The sequence below is a fragment of the Vidua chalybeata genome, chromosome 1, assembly GCF_026979565.1.
Source record: "Vidua chalybeata isolate OUT-0048 chromosome 1, bVidCha1 merged haplotype, whole genome shotgun sequence".
Taxonomy (NCBI): domain Eukaryota; kingdom Metazoa; phylum Chordata; class Aves; order Passeriformes; family Viduidae; genus Vidua; species Vidua chalybeata.
The window spans coordinates 139,403,092-139,419,978 of record NC_071530.1 but is presented as its reverse complement, the minus strand read 5'-3'; the positions used below and the strand labels follow the sequence as shown (position 1 = coordinate 139,419,978).

The window sequence follows — 16,887 nt, the reverse complement described above, 5'->3', positions numbered from 1 at the left end:
TTGTATCACATGGCTATTTTTACTTGTTTATTTCTTTGATGTAATTTGAGGAGGACACCCAGCAAAATCAGCAAAAAAAACAGCTGATTGCATAATATTGGACTCTTCATTGAAATTCAGTTTCTTCTTTGACTTAAAAAGCACTAACAAGAAGACCAGAGAAATTGGAGGGCTGTTTAATCTTTTCAGTTGCACAAGGAGCTGGGAGTTACAGGGCAGTTGCTCTCCTTACAGAGGTTGTGCCTTCTCCAGACCAGTGCGGGATCCTGTGTGTGTAGAAGACTGATGAGCTGCTCAGAAAGGGTAGTGGTGGGACAAGTGCTGTCCTGGTCTTTGTGCACCCTCATCGCCTCTGGAAGTTTCTTTTTCTGTGAAGACCAAGTCTGTCAGTCAAGCTTCTGTATTTTGGTGGGTGGCAGCAGCAGCAGAGACTGATTCTTTGTGGTGGTTTTGTGCGTTATTATTATACCTCTAAATATTGATGATGCCTATTAGTGTGTTTGAAACAGGATTCGTGTTTCTGATGAGTTTATTTTTCTTCAAACCACAAAAGGCTGAGCTAGGGGATGCACATTGTGTTATATATTCAACCATGATTTTCCTACTGTTTTTTTTTTTTTAACTTCTACACAGACAATAAAGATGAGATAGGGACAACTGGACATAAGAAATTCAAGACACATTTGCCTGCTGGATTTTTAGGTCTGCCATAATCCCTGGCCCTAACTTACTATCTTTGCATGACGTACTTTATGGACTTAATAGGACATGCACAGCACTAGCTTAAAACTGCTTTGGTCTTTAGGGTTTCTAGTAATGAAAAGTTTCAAAGCAACTTCGTAAAAGTCTGTGACAAAGTGCATCTGAGTAAATGCTGGGATAAACCCTGGCTGGTGACATTGAGGGAGTCTGCCATGAGTCCTAATGGAGAAGATGGATTGAGATGACATTTCCCTTCACCTCAAATATGTGCAGAGAAACTTCTCTTGAAACTTTTACACCACCAGGGAGCTGGAGGACAGTATTCCGCATGCATAGCATTGAAACAGACACTTTGATTTTATTCCTTAGACACATTCCTTGGCAAAATATGAAATAAATGTATACAGTGATGTTCACACTCACTTCCATCAGCAGCGTCCAGTGGAACATTTATTGTTGGTAGTACATACCCATCTGTTTAAAGTTTCTTTAGTCTTTTGTGCAGATCGTGTTGCAGAAAAAAAATGTAATCACTTAGAATATATTTTTTGGGGTTTTTTTTTTTTTTGCCTACTTTGACAAGAGGTTTCAAATTCCTGGTAGCTTAAAAATCAGCATTCTTACACAGTTAAAAAAAGTGTATGTGCAAAGGTAAATTGTTTGATTAAATGAAATGTGACTTTATACATATAACAAGGCAATCAATTTATGAATATTTATTTATAAACTGCTAATCTATTATAAAACTGAAATCTAAGAAAAGTATTGAACAGTGTTCTTTTTAATAATTATTACTCATTTATAAGGGATCAACTGATTAAAGTGGGAGTCCTACTTATTTCCTGTAAAGATGATTGTAGAAAAGTTAAAGGTAAAAAGGAAGCAGAAAAACTATAGCTGGTTGTAAACATCATTCAAATTAGGAATTTTGTCAGTTGAAATGTTCAGTATGAATCAATATCACCAGCTCCATATCCATTGGTGTGTAGTTTCCCCTTCCCAGGCAAAACCAGTTTTCAGGCTTGTTGCCACTAAAGGCCTTTGTTACAAGATCTTTTGTCATTGTAGTTGAGGACCATGTGTGGCCAGAGGGTACTCCTGGTCTTCTGTGATTATATCCAAACTGGGGCACAAATGTACAACTCTTCTGTGAGTTTCAACTATTCAAAGTGTGCATCTGTTATCCTTTGGCTGTAGTCATTGGTCACTCTTAAAACTATTTATTCAAGTGCACTATGGTTCTGTGATGCAAGGAACATGAATGAGATGGAAAGTAATGTTAAAGAACCTTCCACTGTGTGTGATTCCTGTGTGATGTATTAGAACAGCAGGGTTTTGTGTAATGGGCTGGCTATTACTGGACATCTGTCAGAGCAGCTCCTGTTTTGCATTTAGTATTTTAATATCATATATGGAGGTCAGAGATTAATATTTCCAAAAGTTATGTGCAGTCTAAACATCATTTCTGTTCTTCATTCTTTGCTCCTAGTCTGGGACTGTGAAGCTGACTAAGCCTGTGGCGTTATGGACCCAGCAGGATGTCTGCAAATGGCTGAAGAAACATTGCCCTAATCAGTATCAAATCTACAGTGAGTCATTCAAACAGCATGACATAACTGGTAAAGTATGCACTATCAGCAATATTTTACTTACTTAAAATGTGGTGAATTGTTTTACTTTGCTGTTAATAGATTGTGACTGTGCACTGAGACCTTTTTGTTGAATGTGTGACTAGAGAGTTGCAAGGTTTAGAGCAGAGGGAGTATTCCAGCTTTCATAGGATATGGTAAATGATATCCTCATTTCTTCAAAAGACAATTTCAGTTCAGGGTCAATATAATAAGGAAAGAAATAAGTCTGTATGTGGATAAAGGCCTCACCCTATTCATTCCAAATACAAAAAACCCAAAACCCAACCATTAAGAAACATCCTATGAGGAAAGTGTAATTTATGTAAATTTTCTCTTTCAGTGAGGTGTTTGACCTTGTATTCCTATTCTTTTTTTGTGCCTCTCCCCACTCTTTAAAAAAAAATAATCTTTGTGTTCTTAACATGTAGGGTAGGAAGTGATCCCAACTGAGCCCCTCCCTTAGTCTGAAGCAGGATCAATACACAAGTTCATTTTGTTGTACTGATGTACTTGCTAGATGGATGTTTATCTAGCTTTGTTCTGGAAAGCTTGCAATGAAGCAGATTTTTGCATCTCTCTATTCCAGTATTTTATGGTTCTTAAAGTCAGTATTTTCCTAGGATCAATGTAAAATCAATCTAAACTATTATTTCCAGCAGAAAACCTGATTCCTGTCCCAAATGTGGCTTGAGTACAACCAACTGCTCTTTTGTACAGTCTTTCCTTCACTGTATAGGGTGCTGCTTCTCACTTACACAAACTTTCCTTGCCTAGTGTAAAAAATATTTCTTCGTTCTATCATGGTTACTCCACAAATACATACAGGACCTCCAGACCTTCAGAACTGTGTCTCTTTTCTTAAAAGAATATATTGAATGCAAAATTGTATTGTTTTCTTATTTACTTTAGAAATTGATATTGATCCTGTTGATCTGCTTGACTTGTTAACTCCTACTCAGTTTGCTATCATTGTCTTTTGGCTGATCACTTTGAATTGGCATCAGTTTAGCAAATGTAACTTGGGAGTTAAATAGCATTTTTGCTCATATACCAACTAGTAATTAGTCTGTAATTAATTGTAAGTTTAACATGGAACACTGATTTGTTCTCTGCAGTGGTGGTATACAAAACTGGAAATTGGCATTCAGCCATTTAGCGTTAAGCAGGAATTTGAGTTCCACATACAAATCTCAGTCTTAACAATAATGTGTTGTTAACTAATGTGTGTTTCAGTCAGTGTCTGATCACGTACACGTGTACTTGTGTTGTTTCCAATTTTGCCTTCATTCCTGTTGCTGTTTTCTTTCTGATAATATGTGAATGATTGCAAACATGACAAACTGCCCATATTTGTTTACTATGTAGCCATGAGTACATGCACACAAATGTAAGAGGTGATTTGTATTGGTTTGCTAAGTGTAAAGGTTTAGTACATAACCATTGTGCTCATTTCCTCTCAGTCACCATCTGCTGAATGCAGTCTGTGGGAATGCAGTCTGTGTCTCTACCCATGTGTACAGAAATGACTGCATCCAGAGCACTACCAGAAGAAAATGAAGCTATTTTAAAATATTTTCTAGTACTGCTTTACTATATTCTCTTTCGAGAATTAAGGCACTGTGAGATGAAGTTGAAAGGAAGACATTTTCATTTCAGTATAAACACTGATGGAAACCTTGGAGTTTTGTTGCAGATATGCGAAAATGTGAACTTTATAGACCTCTGTGAAAGAGAGGAATTGAGATCAATCTTTCTTACTTTACACAAAAGAGGTATAGGGAAAATATTGGTACGAGTGTTAGAAAATAAATCTACAGGAAAGAACTTCAATTCAGCAAATACCAAAGAAGAAACACAATCAATATCTGTACCTTGAGATTTTATAAAAGTATGTTATGATAATATTTTGAGTGGAATCATTAACTCAGGAGGGTAGCTGTTGGTCCCTGTGACTCTGATTATTTGAAATCCAATAAAGGGAAAGAACAGAAGATTTGTGGCTCAGAAAAATTAGAACATGGAAGGAGCGTGAAAACTAATGTGAAGATTAAACCAAGGTAGTGTAACTATTCCCAGACAAACTGATGTGATTGTTGAAAATTTCTCAGGGATTAATGTGACTTTACAGGCTGTTTTGATACAGAAGAGTATGATGGAAAAGTTCTTAAAGAAAGTGACACAAAAATTATATTTAAACTTTATTTGAAGATAAAATCTAAGGCATGGTCATAAGCCAGGAAAATAATCTTGAGCAAACATATTTAATAGTTGTTAATCATAGGTATTGAGAAGTGTGGCTTTTACTTGAGACTCTTGCTGATTACAGTTTATTGAGTTGTGGACAAAGATACAACCAAAACTATCCTTTTCTTTGTGGACATTTATACCTTTTTACTACTTCTGACAAAGAGCAGCTGCAGATGTATAAGAAAAAAAAATCTTCATCTGGAAACTTTCCTAGTAAGAAAAAAGATCTTCATATTGACAGTGGTCTTGAGGATGTCATGGAGTGTACAGAGTGTACTCTCATCAGATTTGCAGATGGCAGCATATGGTGGGTACCAGTCTATAGACTCAAGTAGGGACAATCCATAGGATCTAGCCATGGGGACCAGACAGAGGCAAGAATGCATCAATAGGACCTTTATGAAATCCAACAAGGACAATTGCTAAGTTGTGCCGCTGGGACGGCCAAGGCTCTTGCACCTCACTCAAACTGGGGCTGACTGACTGGGAAGTGGCTCTAGTGAAGTCCTTGATAGTCAGGAAGACAAAATGAGCCAGTGTTGTGCCTTGCAGCAAAGAATGCTGTCACTATCAACAGCAGCATAGCAACCTAATCATGAGTAGTCATTATTCCCTTTACTCTGTACTTCTTAGACTACAGTTCTTAGATATCCAGTTCAAGTTAGGGTGAAGGCTGCAAAGATGCTCAGGGCTGGAGCTCTTGCCCTGTGACCAGCGGATTGAAGAAGCTGGGCTTGTTCAGTCTGGAGGAGAGGCAGCTTGCCAGCTTGGGATGGGGGCACTAGCAGTAGCTCCCACTATACAGAAGGATTTGTCAAAAAGATGGAACCCAACCCTTTGCAGTGATGTATGAAAGACATGAGGCAGAGAAACTTTCTTCCCCAGTGAGAACTTTTGAGCTTTGGAATGGGTTGCTCAGTTTCTGTTCTGGAAAGGTTTCAAGCCTCAGCTAGAAAAAACCTTGAGAAACCTGACCTGATGTCATAACTGACCTTGTTTTAAGCTGGAGGTTGGGCTAGAAATCTGCTAGAGTCCCTTCCAATCTGAATTCTTCTACGGTCCTATGATTTGCTTACTGAGTACTTACTGAGTACCTCAGAACCAGCCAGTGAAATGCATTTTGCAGCCAGATAGGGCAAATTAAATATGGAATAGGCTAATAAGAAACTGTGAGACTTTTTAATACATTAAATCCTTGGATTCAAGGAGTGGAGCATGTTGTTGAGCCTTACTCAGCCACAGGTGAGAAGTATTTTTAAGGTGTTGAACCCAAAGACAGAACAGAAAGAATTTGAAGCAGTAGTATTGAGCAAGATCTAAGGGCACCAAACAGGAATTAGCAGTGGTGGGAAAAATAAGAAAAGGGAGGAAAATAATGACAGTGGCCTGTACAACAAAGAAGGCAATGCCATGGTAGGGTCTGTCACTAGAGGCTCTACAATGGGTGTTGGCATTTACACCAGTAGGAGGAGACATAAAAAGTTGCATTGACCTGCCAGTTTTTATACTGATACATTCCTGGAGATAAAACTGAGAAATAGATCTTGCTCTGTTGTGCATTTGTGACTTCAAATTTGCTGGGCAGCAGTAGTTTTAGATGACTGGTGAATTCTAGCGAGATGCGTTCTTTGATGGTCTTATCCTGTACCATTGAAGCAAATGAAGATTTTTCCAATGTCTCAGCATTAACAGGAACAAGACTGGGCATAGAATGACTAAGGAATAACGATTTGGGGGCAAATGGCCCATTGACAAAGTAAGAAAGCACATGTCTAAGTAATTTTTTATGGATGTATGATATAGAGGGAGGAAGGAAGGCAGGAAGGAAGGAAGGAAGGAAGGAAGCCCTGCTTCATGTTTCGTTTTTACACCATGTTCCCCAGTGTACTAGTGCATGTCTTCAGAGCAAGAGGTTTTAATGCTATGATCATTAAACAAACCTCATTCTGTCAAAGTAATACCCATGAGGTACCTTGGTCCAATTGAAGAAATTTGACAGGAGGTACTTGAAAGGACTCAAGCCTTTTAAAATTAAACTTTTAAGAAGGAAAGGAACAGGATTCAAGAAAATCTCATTTTAGTTTTAGAAGGGACTAGAACTTCTGAATATTCATTAAACACCAAATGGCACCTTGGAAAATGAAATATGAATTGATACTGAAAACCTGCTGCAAATAGTCTTAAAATCTGGCTAATTCTAGATCTTCTAAAGAGGCTTGCATTAAATAAGCTTTATTGACATAAATAAGCTTTATGACATGAAATTAATATAAAATCATGCTTTCAAAATCAGCATTGATAATTTTTTCAGTTCAATAATATATTTATAGATGTTAGGTTTTATCATATCAGATGAAATATTCAAGTTATTTATCATTTTAATGAAGAGAGAGTCTCATGGTTTAAGATACTACACTGGAATGTGGAGATATCTTGTCTCTATTTCAGTTTACTCTGGAAGTACACTGGAAGTTCACTTCGGAAGCATACTGAATCCTCAGGGTCTAAGTTATTCTTTCTCTATACAGAGAAAGGTTTTTTTTTTTTTTAAATCAAAGTGTTTCCAGATACCTTTCTAATTTTTAGAACATATATATTTTATTTCTGCCCTTTTTTTCATGGGCCTCTGGTGAGTTTTGTGGTGCAACCAGTGCAGTGACTTGGGGATGGAAGGTGTACAGTGGACTACAGGGGCTGTGTTTCATTCCTGGCTCCAGAGCAGGAAGGGTGACCAAAAGCAGGTGGGTTTACTCACTGTGGTGAGACCTCCTGAACATGTTCATCCTTTGCCATATGTTTTGGTTGATGTACAACAGAGATAAAAGATTCCCATGTTGTTAAATGTGTTGTGATATGTGTATAAAAGATATTATTTGAGTCAACGAAGCCTTCCTGTTAACAGGAAGGCTTCTGTTCTGTTTCATTTGGAACAACTTCTGCTCACTTCCTGACCCTTCCCTTGGCAAGTGATTCCAACATTATCTTTCATCCTTCCATTATTGATGAGTATTACACTCACTCAAAATATCTCTTGTGCCAATAACATAACACACCTAATGTGATGGCTGATGCAAGGAGCAAAATGAGGTCTTCTGTGAAGTGGCCTTTGTAGGTGTCCCCCAACTGTTTCCTGACACCTGTCCCTCAAGAGTCTTCTCACAAATCCTACTGTTGTTACATTGCAGAAGACTACGTAAACTGGTACCTTTTCTTAGATTATCTTATTGGACATTGTTTTATTGTCCCTTAAAAACTGTCACAGCCTACCCTTTAGGTTGTTAATGGTAGAGGAATGTTTATGATCAGGTGTGGGACTGATACCAAGCAGAGAAGGTCCTGAGTCAACATGTTGTAGGAAAAGTGCTTAATTACCTCCTTTAAAATGTTATTAAAGTTTCTCTTTGCTTGGTCCCAAACTGTAGCAAGTTTTGAGCATTCTTCAGCACTGTCATATATCTCAGAAAGAACCTTCATTGTGCCTTCATTGTGCCAAGCAGAGAAGGTCCTGAGTCAACATGTTGTAGGAAAAGTGCTTAATTACCTCCTTTAAAATGTTATTAAAGTTTCTCTTTGCTTGGTCCCAAACTGTAGCAAGTTTTGAGCATTCTTCAGCACTGTCATATATCTCAGAAAGAACCTTCATTGTGCCTAAATTGAGGGTATTTCCAATAAAGTATTAGTTACCTTCCTTGTTTTGCATGTGATAGTACTCTTTAGCACAAGAGATGACTTCTGCCAAGCAGTGTTAGTCTGATAGTGGAGAGCAGAAGCAGCTTTCATCTCCAGCCATCTCTGGAAAACCCTTCCCTTCTCTGTGGTGCAAAGAGTAAACCAGCCTTGCCCACTGTCGTTATTTATGCCACTTTTCCATGCTCTTTCTGTGAGATCTTAACACCAATGTTGATTGGTAGGCTGACAAATCAATCCTGAGTACATCCATCTGCAGTTTAAAAAATAAAATCACAGCTTCACCCTGGAGAGAGCTTTTATTCTGCTGTCTTGGTAAGGTCAGGCCTATTTGCAGCGTTCTTTGTGGAGCTGTGATGCTTATGTTGGAAAATGTGAGGGACTGAAGAGTTTTCTCTGTTTCATACTTGGCTGCTCTCAAAATTTTAACATGTGGAACACATCAGAGTGATGAGTGTCGGGATAAGGCTTCTTTTTGCATAATGTGTGGCAACTGTTCTTTTGCATGGAAGAGTATCAGAAATATATTAATGTAACCCTGTGTTTATATAGCATAGAATTGAAAGAAATTGGAAAAGTGGAAATCTTTTCTCAATATTCAGCCTCCTATGACATAGAAAATTTTGTGTGAAAGTAATCTTCTCTCATGTCTCAGCAATGGTTTCTGGATCTGTCTTTTCAGTCAGATGATAGCTCATAAAACATATGGCAAAATTCCACAGCTTGAGACAAAGCTGTGATGGCTGCTGAGAGATCTGGTTTGGCCAGGAAGGCTCATCTGCAGCTGAGAAGGGGACAGTGAGGCATTCAAACAATTCATGGGAGTTGTAACTTAAGTATTAACATAGTTGTTTATTTTCTGATACATTGCCTTTTCTGTGATAAATAATCTGTGGAGTTAATCAATTAGTAATGAAATAGATATTTTTTCTCCTCTGTGTACAAACCAGTGGGGAGTGTTTGGTGCTCTTATTTGTTACATAAAATTCTGTGTGGAAGAAATGATAATATAATCTGTTCTGTTTGGTAGAAAAGGGAACTTGATAAAGGGCAATGGAGGCATTTTTGGCCTTGCTTGTCAGTGATGTTAAACTCCATGTCTGCTAAATTCAGAATGAAGTTTCCATGCTCCTGTGGAAACCCGGGGCACCGGGAATATTTCTCTGTCTGCTCTGGGGTATCCTGACCCCCAGGGGAGCACTGACTTTGACCCTCATTCATGGAGAAAACTTCCAAAGCCTCAAGGTAAACTAGAAACCACAAAAGTGTGAAATACATTGTAGAGATTGTACAGAGTAGTGTAGTATGTCACATGGGTGAGAAGTTTAGGTTTTAGGAGTTTTAGTATGTTATAGATGGGTTCAAGATGGAGGATATAGGGTGTTGTCTTGAGTTCCCTTCTTCCTTCTTCTTCCTCTTTCTTCTTGGGTTTAGGTAGTATCTTGTAATTGGGTAGAAAAATCCGCATTGCAGGTCTTTAGGGGTCAGTTACTGGGTTAGAAAGGAAAATAATTTAGGTGTCACTTCTTAACTGGGTAGCTTAGTTTTTGATTAGACTTAAAAGGCCTTGTAACAAGAGATTGTTAGCCATTTTTGTGCTGTATTTCCTGCACGCAGAGTCTGAAGTTTTGATAAGATAACAATAAACAGAAGCTGAAGACCGAAAAAGTCCAATGCGTCTCTCGTTCCTGATACAGAACTGCTCCAGGAGGGTCTCCCCTGCCAGGGGAGCCCCCAGGAAGTTGCCCAACTTGGGGCCCGCAAACTCACATGCTCCTAATACATTATCAGCTGTGAGATCTGCTGTGCAAGTAGCTCATAAATGTTTTGCACAGTTTCCTGTCTTAGTGGATATTTTTTGGGTCAAGCAGCTTTTCCTTGGTACACTCTATCTACTTTACCTGGGAAGATCTCTCATGGTCTCAGTAAACAGTTGCTCTACAGCATATTCAGAAGTTAACTGTATTCTAGCTGCCACTTTTTCTTTCCTTCAGTATTCAGTAAAGCTGTGGTAGCCAGATTTGCTGTAGCTGTTACTCCTGCCTGATGTAGGACACAGAATCCAAATCATCTTTGAACTGAAAAGCATAATTCCAGTCCTTCAGCTTCAGATCTGAAATTCCCTGTCAACTTAGCACAGATGAGTTCTTCTGTACTCTTAGTTTATGAGTATTTAGGGGAGAGAAGAAAAAGGTATATTGCTTTTCATTTGAAACAGTGTTTAATTGTTCCTTGGTACTTACTCTTCATATGCTGTCAGATGGGAAATTAATGTTTCATAATTATACATGCAATGATAATTGGATTATTCCTTCCCTAAAACACGAGGGTTTTTTCATTTTTAATTTAATCTTGTTATATTTACTTTAGTAACTTTTTTCCTAACTAGAGATCATATCATGTTTTACTGTACTCCTTGGAAAGATCATTTTTGTACAGTCTTGTAAACCCAATCCACTGTATTGTCTACAGAACACTGACTCACATCAATATTGTGTACAATGCACCACCAGAAACTCTCACCATGGCAGCCAGTTCCAAAATCAATTTCTGTTCCTTACTCAGAAGAGATCTAAAAATGTGGATTAGGGTGAGATACGGAAAAGTGTATCAAATGTCTTAGCAAAACCTATTTCAGAAATTCTCAAACTATATTGTAAAGCTTTGTGATACTTCCTAGTTTGCTGATAAGGCTGCACAGTGTATCTGCAAGAACTGAACACTGTGATCCACTGACAGAGCCAAAAACCTTAAGAGCCACTGATGTAGCCTTTGGGTGCTTACCCATCTGTCTTAGGTAAGTCAGGCATCCACCTTCACTGGAATTTGTAAAACCAAGGGTAAGAGGGTAAATTACTAAAGTAGTAAGTGGAGAGGAAAGGACTGCCTCCAAACAGATAAATTTAAGTGGACTTAATATAGCTAAGAGAAGATGTTATGAAAACAACCCTTTTATGTTCACCCTATTTCCTTTGTTTGCCTTTTGTTTTGTGACCCTTCTCATGTTCTTCATGTAAAAAGCAGACAAAGCCTACTTTTTATCAACTATTTCATCTTTAACTGCTTTACAGGGATATTGATTACTTTATTTAAAGTTCCAACATTTTGGCCAATATCAAAACTCTACCCTCTCTCTCATTTTATTTCTTAGGATGTTTTTTTCTACACATTTTTGGATCTATCACTAACTGTTAGTTAGAGTTCTCATTTCCCATCAAGCTAGGCTTCTCTGCAACACTTTAGAAATTTTGGATCACATTCTGGTGTACCAGGAAAAGAAATGGGAGATATTGCAGGGTCTCCTTTCAGGTAACTTTTGCTATTGTTTGGGAAGAAATATTTGTTGTTTTTGCTGTGCAACTACGATGTCAATTTTATGGCTCAGCTGTAGGTAAGGAAAACTTAGATGAGGAAAACTAGACTGATTAAGTGGAGGAGTTGTTAGAAGACCATACAGTTCTTCATTTTGAGAAAGTGAATTAATTTGCTGCTTAGTGGGTGTGTGTTTGTGATATCAGTGAGCAGCTAGAGCTGATTATTTTTATTTCAGCTTGTTACTTGCCAGCATGTGCTATTCATGATACAGAGATTTAGTCTTAGTGTAATCTTATAATTATTTGACAGTGTTCCTCAGTCTAATAACACACAAAAGCTCATGGTGAAATGCAGAAGGAAGCTCCTGATATCTGAACCTGGATGAAGCCATGGCTGAGATTTTGACTTCTGTTTTGAAAAACAGGAAGAATTTCTTCTCTGAAAGGGAGTGGTCAGGCATTGGAACAAGCTGTGCAGGGACGTGTTGGAGTCCACATCCCCAGAAACGTTCAAGAAATGTCTGCACACTACATTTAGTGCTGTATGGTTTCATTGACATGGTGGTGTTATTTGGTCAAAGACCAGACTTGATCTTGGAGGTCTTTTCCAGCCTTAATGATTCTGTTATTCTAAGTGTGTATTTAATCTCTGTCATCCAGTTGGTCTGCAATATCCTGTGTTCCTTCTCTCACCTCTGACTTGCTGTTGCCTCCAGATGCCCTCTGCCAATTATGCTGTGATTCCAGCTTCTTCATGGTCTCTGGTTTATAATATGTATGTAGACAGAGACTCCAGTCTTGCACCAAGTCTCTGACAACTGGATTAACCACATCTGTCACAGGCCTATGTTCTCAGCTGCGTTCAGTTTCCTCTGCCGAGACTCTAGGCACAGCCACGGGAATTGGGCTGGCTTGTGCAGCTGCCGTGTCCCGAATGCCCCGCTGCGGCTGGGCACACAGCCCCCTGCAGCCCTCAGGATTCCCTGCAGGGCTTCCGCCCCTCGGCGGCTCCGGGCTGGTGTTCGGGCAGGGCCGGGGATGCCCTTGGGAAGCCGCGCGTGTCGCCGCCTGCCTTGCACAGCCCGCGAGCCGCCTGCAGGGGGCGCCTCCGCACCGGGAACGGCCGCGCGGGCGCCGGAACGTGCGGGAGCCGCGGGAGCTGCGGGAGCCGCGATCCCGGAGCCATCCCGGAGCCATCCCGGCGGGATCCCGGAGGAATCCCGGCGTTCGTGCAGCCCCACGCAGTCGTGATCACTGCGCTCGGGAGCGCCGTCTTCACCCGAAGCCTCCCCGCTCCGCTCATGAGCTTGTCAGCGCCTCGTTTGTCTTGTTCCTCCTTGATTCTGTTTTTGGAAATACTAGGCCAGCCAGCTGAGACTTTTGCAGAGAGCAAAGAGACTGGGGGAGAAAGGATTTCTTCCTTCTCTACCTCCCCCATATTACAATAAAAATAAAATTCAGAGGTGTTTTAGGTTTTTTCTTTTCTTTTCTTTTTGGTTGCTGAAGTGCTGAAGCAGCTGCCCTCTACTAGTCGTGGTTTGCCAGAGGAATAGCTTTCACTAAAAAGAAGTGCCTCTTGGTGCTCCAGTGGAAATTGTTTGATTTGATAAAGTTAATTGAGCAGGTTTAAAGTCTGACAGGGTCCAGGGCAGTCCACCTGACCCCAAGCTTCATCCTTGTTATAGCAGAATGCACAGTGCAGGGAGGTCACAAATACCTGTCTCTTTAGCAAACATGTAAGGACTCAGCTCCAGAATTTTCCTGTGGATTCTGTGAAAGGAGCTCTTGGAATAAAAAAAATATAAAATAGGCTGGATTCCATCCAAGCCCTTACTGCATTGAGGAATTGATTTTCATCCCTTTACCCAGCAAGGATCTGCACACCCTGAGAAGTGTTTATCTGATTCCTCAGATCCCATTGGTGACCAGCACTGAACTGATGCAGAAGAAGGCTTCCTGTCTTTCTGTGGGCATCCAGACAAATGCTTGCTGCTCAGAAAGAGGAATTGACTGCAAGAAACTTGTATCTTTTAATTGATTCTGTTACCTGTGAACTGAAACCCCACACTTAGAGATGTGAATCTACTGACACAAAACCTTATGATTGGTCTGAATCATGTACATGTGGATTTATCTGTGAACCTTTTTAACAAGGTGGACTAAAGACGTGGTTCCTTAAAAAAACTCACAACAGAATACAGTCTTCCCTCCCCTGAGGTTTCATTACTGAGCCCCAAAGTACTTGTTAGCGGCAAATTCTTATTACACAGCAATCAACACTAAGTGTTTGGCCTCAGATAAAACTTGGACTCCTATTCTGGTGGCTTCTTGTTCACTACAGCTACTATCTAACTTACTCCAATATATGAGTGCTTTTATTTGATAGCTGTGTTGCTGCTGAAAATCAGGTGTTCTGTTCTTCAGTGGCTGCAGTCTGCTGTGGATTTTATTATTTCTTTAGTCTTGATTTTAGTGTTTTAACCCTGCAGAAAAGGATGGGGGGAAACACCCACAAACACCCAAATTAAAAAAAAAAACCAAACAACAACAAACCAAAGAAGACCAAAAATCATGTCAAAACATGAGCTGTCCCACAGAAGTTTTCAGAATCTCAAGAGCCTGCAATCCATCAGGCTGTGCAGACCTTACCCTGCTTCCCAGTATTTCTGGTTGAAGTATGAGGAATTTGTGCCTGTCAGGTTGGTAAGAGAAGCTCCAAGTTCTACAGACTAAAGTGTTGCTTCTTAATCACTGAATAAAAAACCCAAATGCTTTCCCAAGGGGAATTTGAGGCTTTGTTCAGTTTTGTGAAATGCCGAACAATGATGCCCTTGAGGAAATGTGTATCTTTTGTCAGTGTGCCATGTGTTTGAGACAAGCTGTCAATGTAATCCCAGTCCTGTCAGCTGTACTGACAGGGCACCTGCATTGCACAGGGCCTGGTGACATTGTGCTGCAATTACAGGGAGGTCTTTTACTTAAATGTTTGATCCTCAAAAGAAGTTTATGTGTAAGAACGCCAGTCAGTCTCTCTGCAGGTTCTGTTTGGTGCAGGGAATTGCTGAATTGAGATTATTTACCTGTTTGCAGGTCAAAATCACCAGATTCTGTAACTATTTTGATTAGAAGTGTCCTTTTGAAACCGTATAGTCCAACCCCCTTCCTCAAGCAGGTAAAACTAGAACAGATTGTCCAGGAGTGTGTCCAGTTGGGTTTTGGATGTTGGCACAGTTAATCAATGTTTGATCACATTTAATAAAGGTTTTCCTTGACTACAGCTTTGAAGTTATAATTTTTAATGTTTGTTTTGCATAGGTTATGTAGATTTTATCTTGCAGTACTCGTTCTTGATCTAAATATAACATCTCAGAACCTGAAGATGGATTAATAAGGTTATTCAAAAAACAGTGCCAAATGTGCAATGATCCCAAATGGCCTATAAGGAAATGTTGCATGTTCCCAATTTTTGTTGCTGTTTTAAGGTATAAATACTGTCTGGAGAAATGCCAAGAATGTGGCAATCTGTTATGAACATATCAAACCTATGAAGTACTGCAATCCAATCTGCTGTCAAGCTCTAGTTGAAGTGCCATGCAAAATTGCTCATGTCCATTGGTTTATGGATGCTCTGTGCATATAGATAAAGCTTGTCATATATTGGCTTATCAAAAACAAACAAGAGACAGCTTCATTGTGATGAATGTCACCTGTAACCATTATCCTAGGCTAATCTACTGCTGAATTTGCCATCCACAGATGTGTGCAGCCCTTTTTTATGTCCCATTAAGCCATATGCAGACCTACATCATAGTGACTCCTTCCAAGTCTGTCTCATGGAGAAAGCTTCTTTCTGTTAATAAATGATGGTCTGTGATTTTTTTATTACTCTCAACACAAGGAGCTACAGACCTGTTAGCCTCTCGCCAGTTCTGCCAAAAGAATGGAACAGTTAATTTGGGCTTCTGTCAACAAAGAATTGCATTGTATAGGTAATACCAGTTATCTTGGTGCTCAGCCTGTCAAACTAAGCTGGCACATTTTTCTTTCTTTCTTTGGTTTTCTTTTTTCCCATTGGCAAGGTTACAAGTTTAGTATTTAACAGCTACCATGCAGAATCCATGCCTTTTTTTGCCCCGAAAGCATAGAGCTTAGGATCATATGACATCTTAATTAAACATGTGCCTTTTAATTCCGTATGCTGCATGCTGGAATGAGGCTGGTTCATTGACAGATGCCTGTACGCAGTAGGGAGACACTAATGAAAAGGGCCTTTATTGGTGTCCCCTGGTTTAGCTGGTTGTGCAGCATCGTTCAGCCTTTCTGTGTTGGTTGCCTAAGTGTAGCAGTTGATGTGGTAGCAAACAGTCAGCAGGGTGTGTTAATGGTACAGGTGTGGTATAAATAATCCAGCTAAATGTTTCTGAGAAAATATGTTTTATTGAGCCAAATATATCATGATATATGAGAAATCCCTTTATCCTGCGGGCACAGCCTCTTCTCCCTTGGAAAGCAGGCTGTCAAGGAAAAAAATGAGTTGGGAGTTAGTGTAGGTAGATACATTATATGTATTCTAAATAAAAAACTAATGGGACTAATGTAATCTCTTGTTATAAAAGTTGAATTGAATAGCAGGGATTGTTGTAATGTACACAGGTCAGGCTGTGTAAATCTGCAAGGATGCTGTGTCCAGTTGTGATGTTTTGATTCTAAGAGTAGTGTAGAAGTAGATAGAAAGCAGAGCACAGACTTTTCCCAAGACTGGAAGGTGAGCCTTGTGTTGTCATGTTACAGGAGATGAAGCTGCTGAAAGGAAGGTTGATAGGTGACTTGATAATTGGATATAGGGGCTTAGCAGGACAACAGTGTGTGTTCAAAAGCTGAAATTGGAAGCTTGAGTGATTCAGTAATCAGAAAATTAATCCTGGCTTTGCAGGCCATTCAGCAGTGGAAGTACTTATTAGGAAAAAGAGTAGACTTTGACAAATTCAAGTTTTCAAAAGGTGAGAAAGGTGGGTGGAAAAATACATGGTAAGCATGTGTACATGCAGTACCCAGGCTGCATAGTTACAGGGATCCTTCAGCAGAAGTATCAGCAATCTCTACATTCCAGTACACTCTGCAACCTCATTTTGTGAATTTGGGTTGGGGATGATTTATATTTGCAGTTTTATTTTTCTGCTTCTTGAGAGTCTATGCCTTTGGAAGCAAACACCCCTCAGAAGCTCACATGAGCCTTGGATTAGGCACCCAACATATCAGGAGAAACTAGTTAGCAAACTACAGGTAAAACAATCTACCAATTGTTC

The 16,887-nt window shown here is 39.6% G+C and overlaps 1 protein-coding gene across 4 annotated transcripts in view; it reads left to right on the top strand.

Annotated features, from left to right (window-relative positions):
• SAMD12 (sterile alpha motif domain containing 12) overlaps positions 1-16,887 on the top strand; it is a 201,903-nt gene that overhangs the window by 50,256 nt on the left and 134,760 nt on the right. For 3 of the 4 annotated variants that reach the window (XR_008435202.1, XM_053967439.1, XM_053967457.1), the window contains exon 3: positions 2,192-2,321. Coding sequence is in view for 3 of the 4 variants with exons in the window: in XM_053967439.1 (XP_053823414.1) it covers positions 2,192-2,321 (130 nt within the window). In the remaining variant the exon portion in view is untranslated. The remainder of the gene's footprint in view (positions 1-2,191; positions 2,322-16,887) is intronic. The other variant, XM_053967449.1, reaches the window with a different exon arrangement.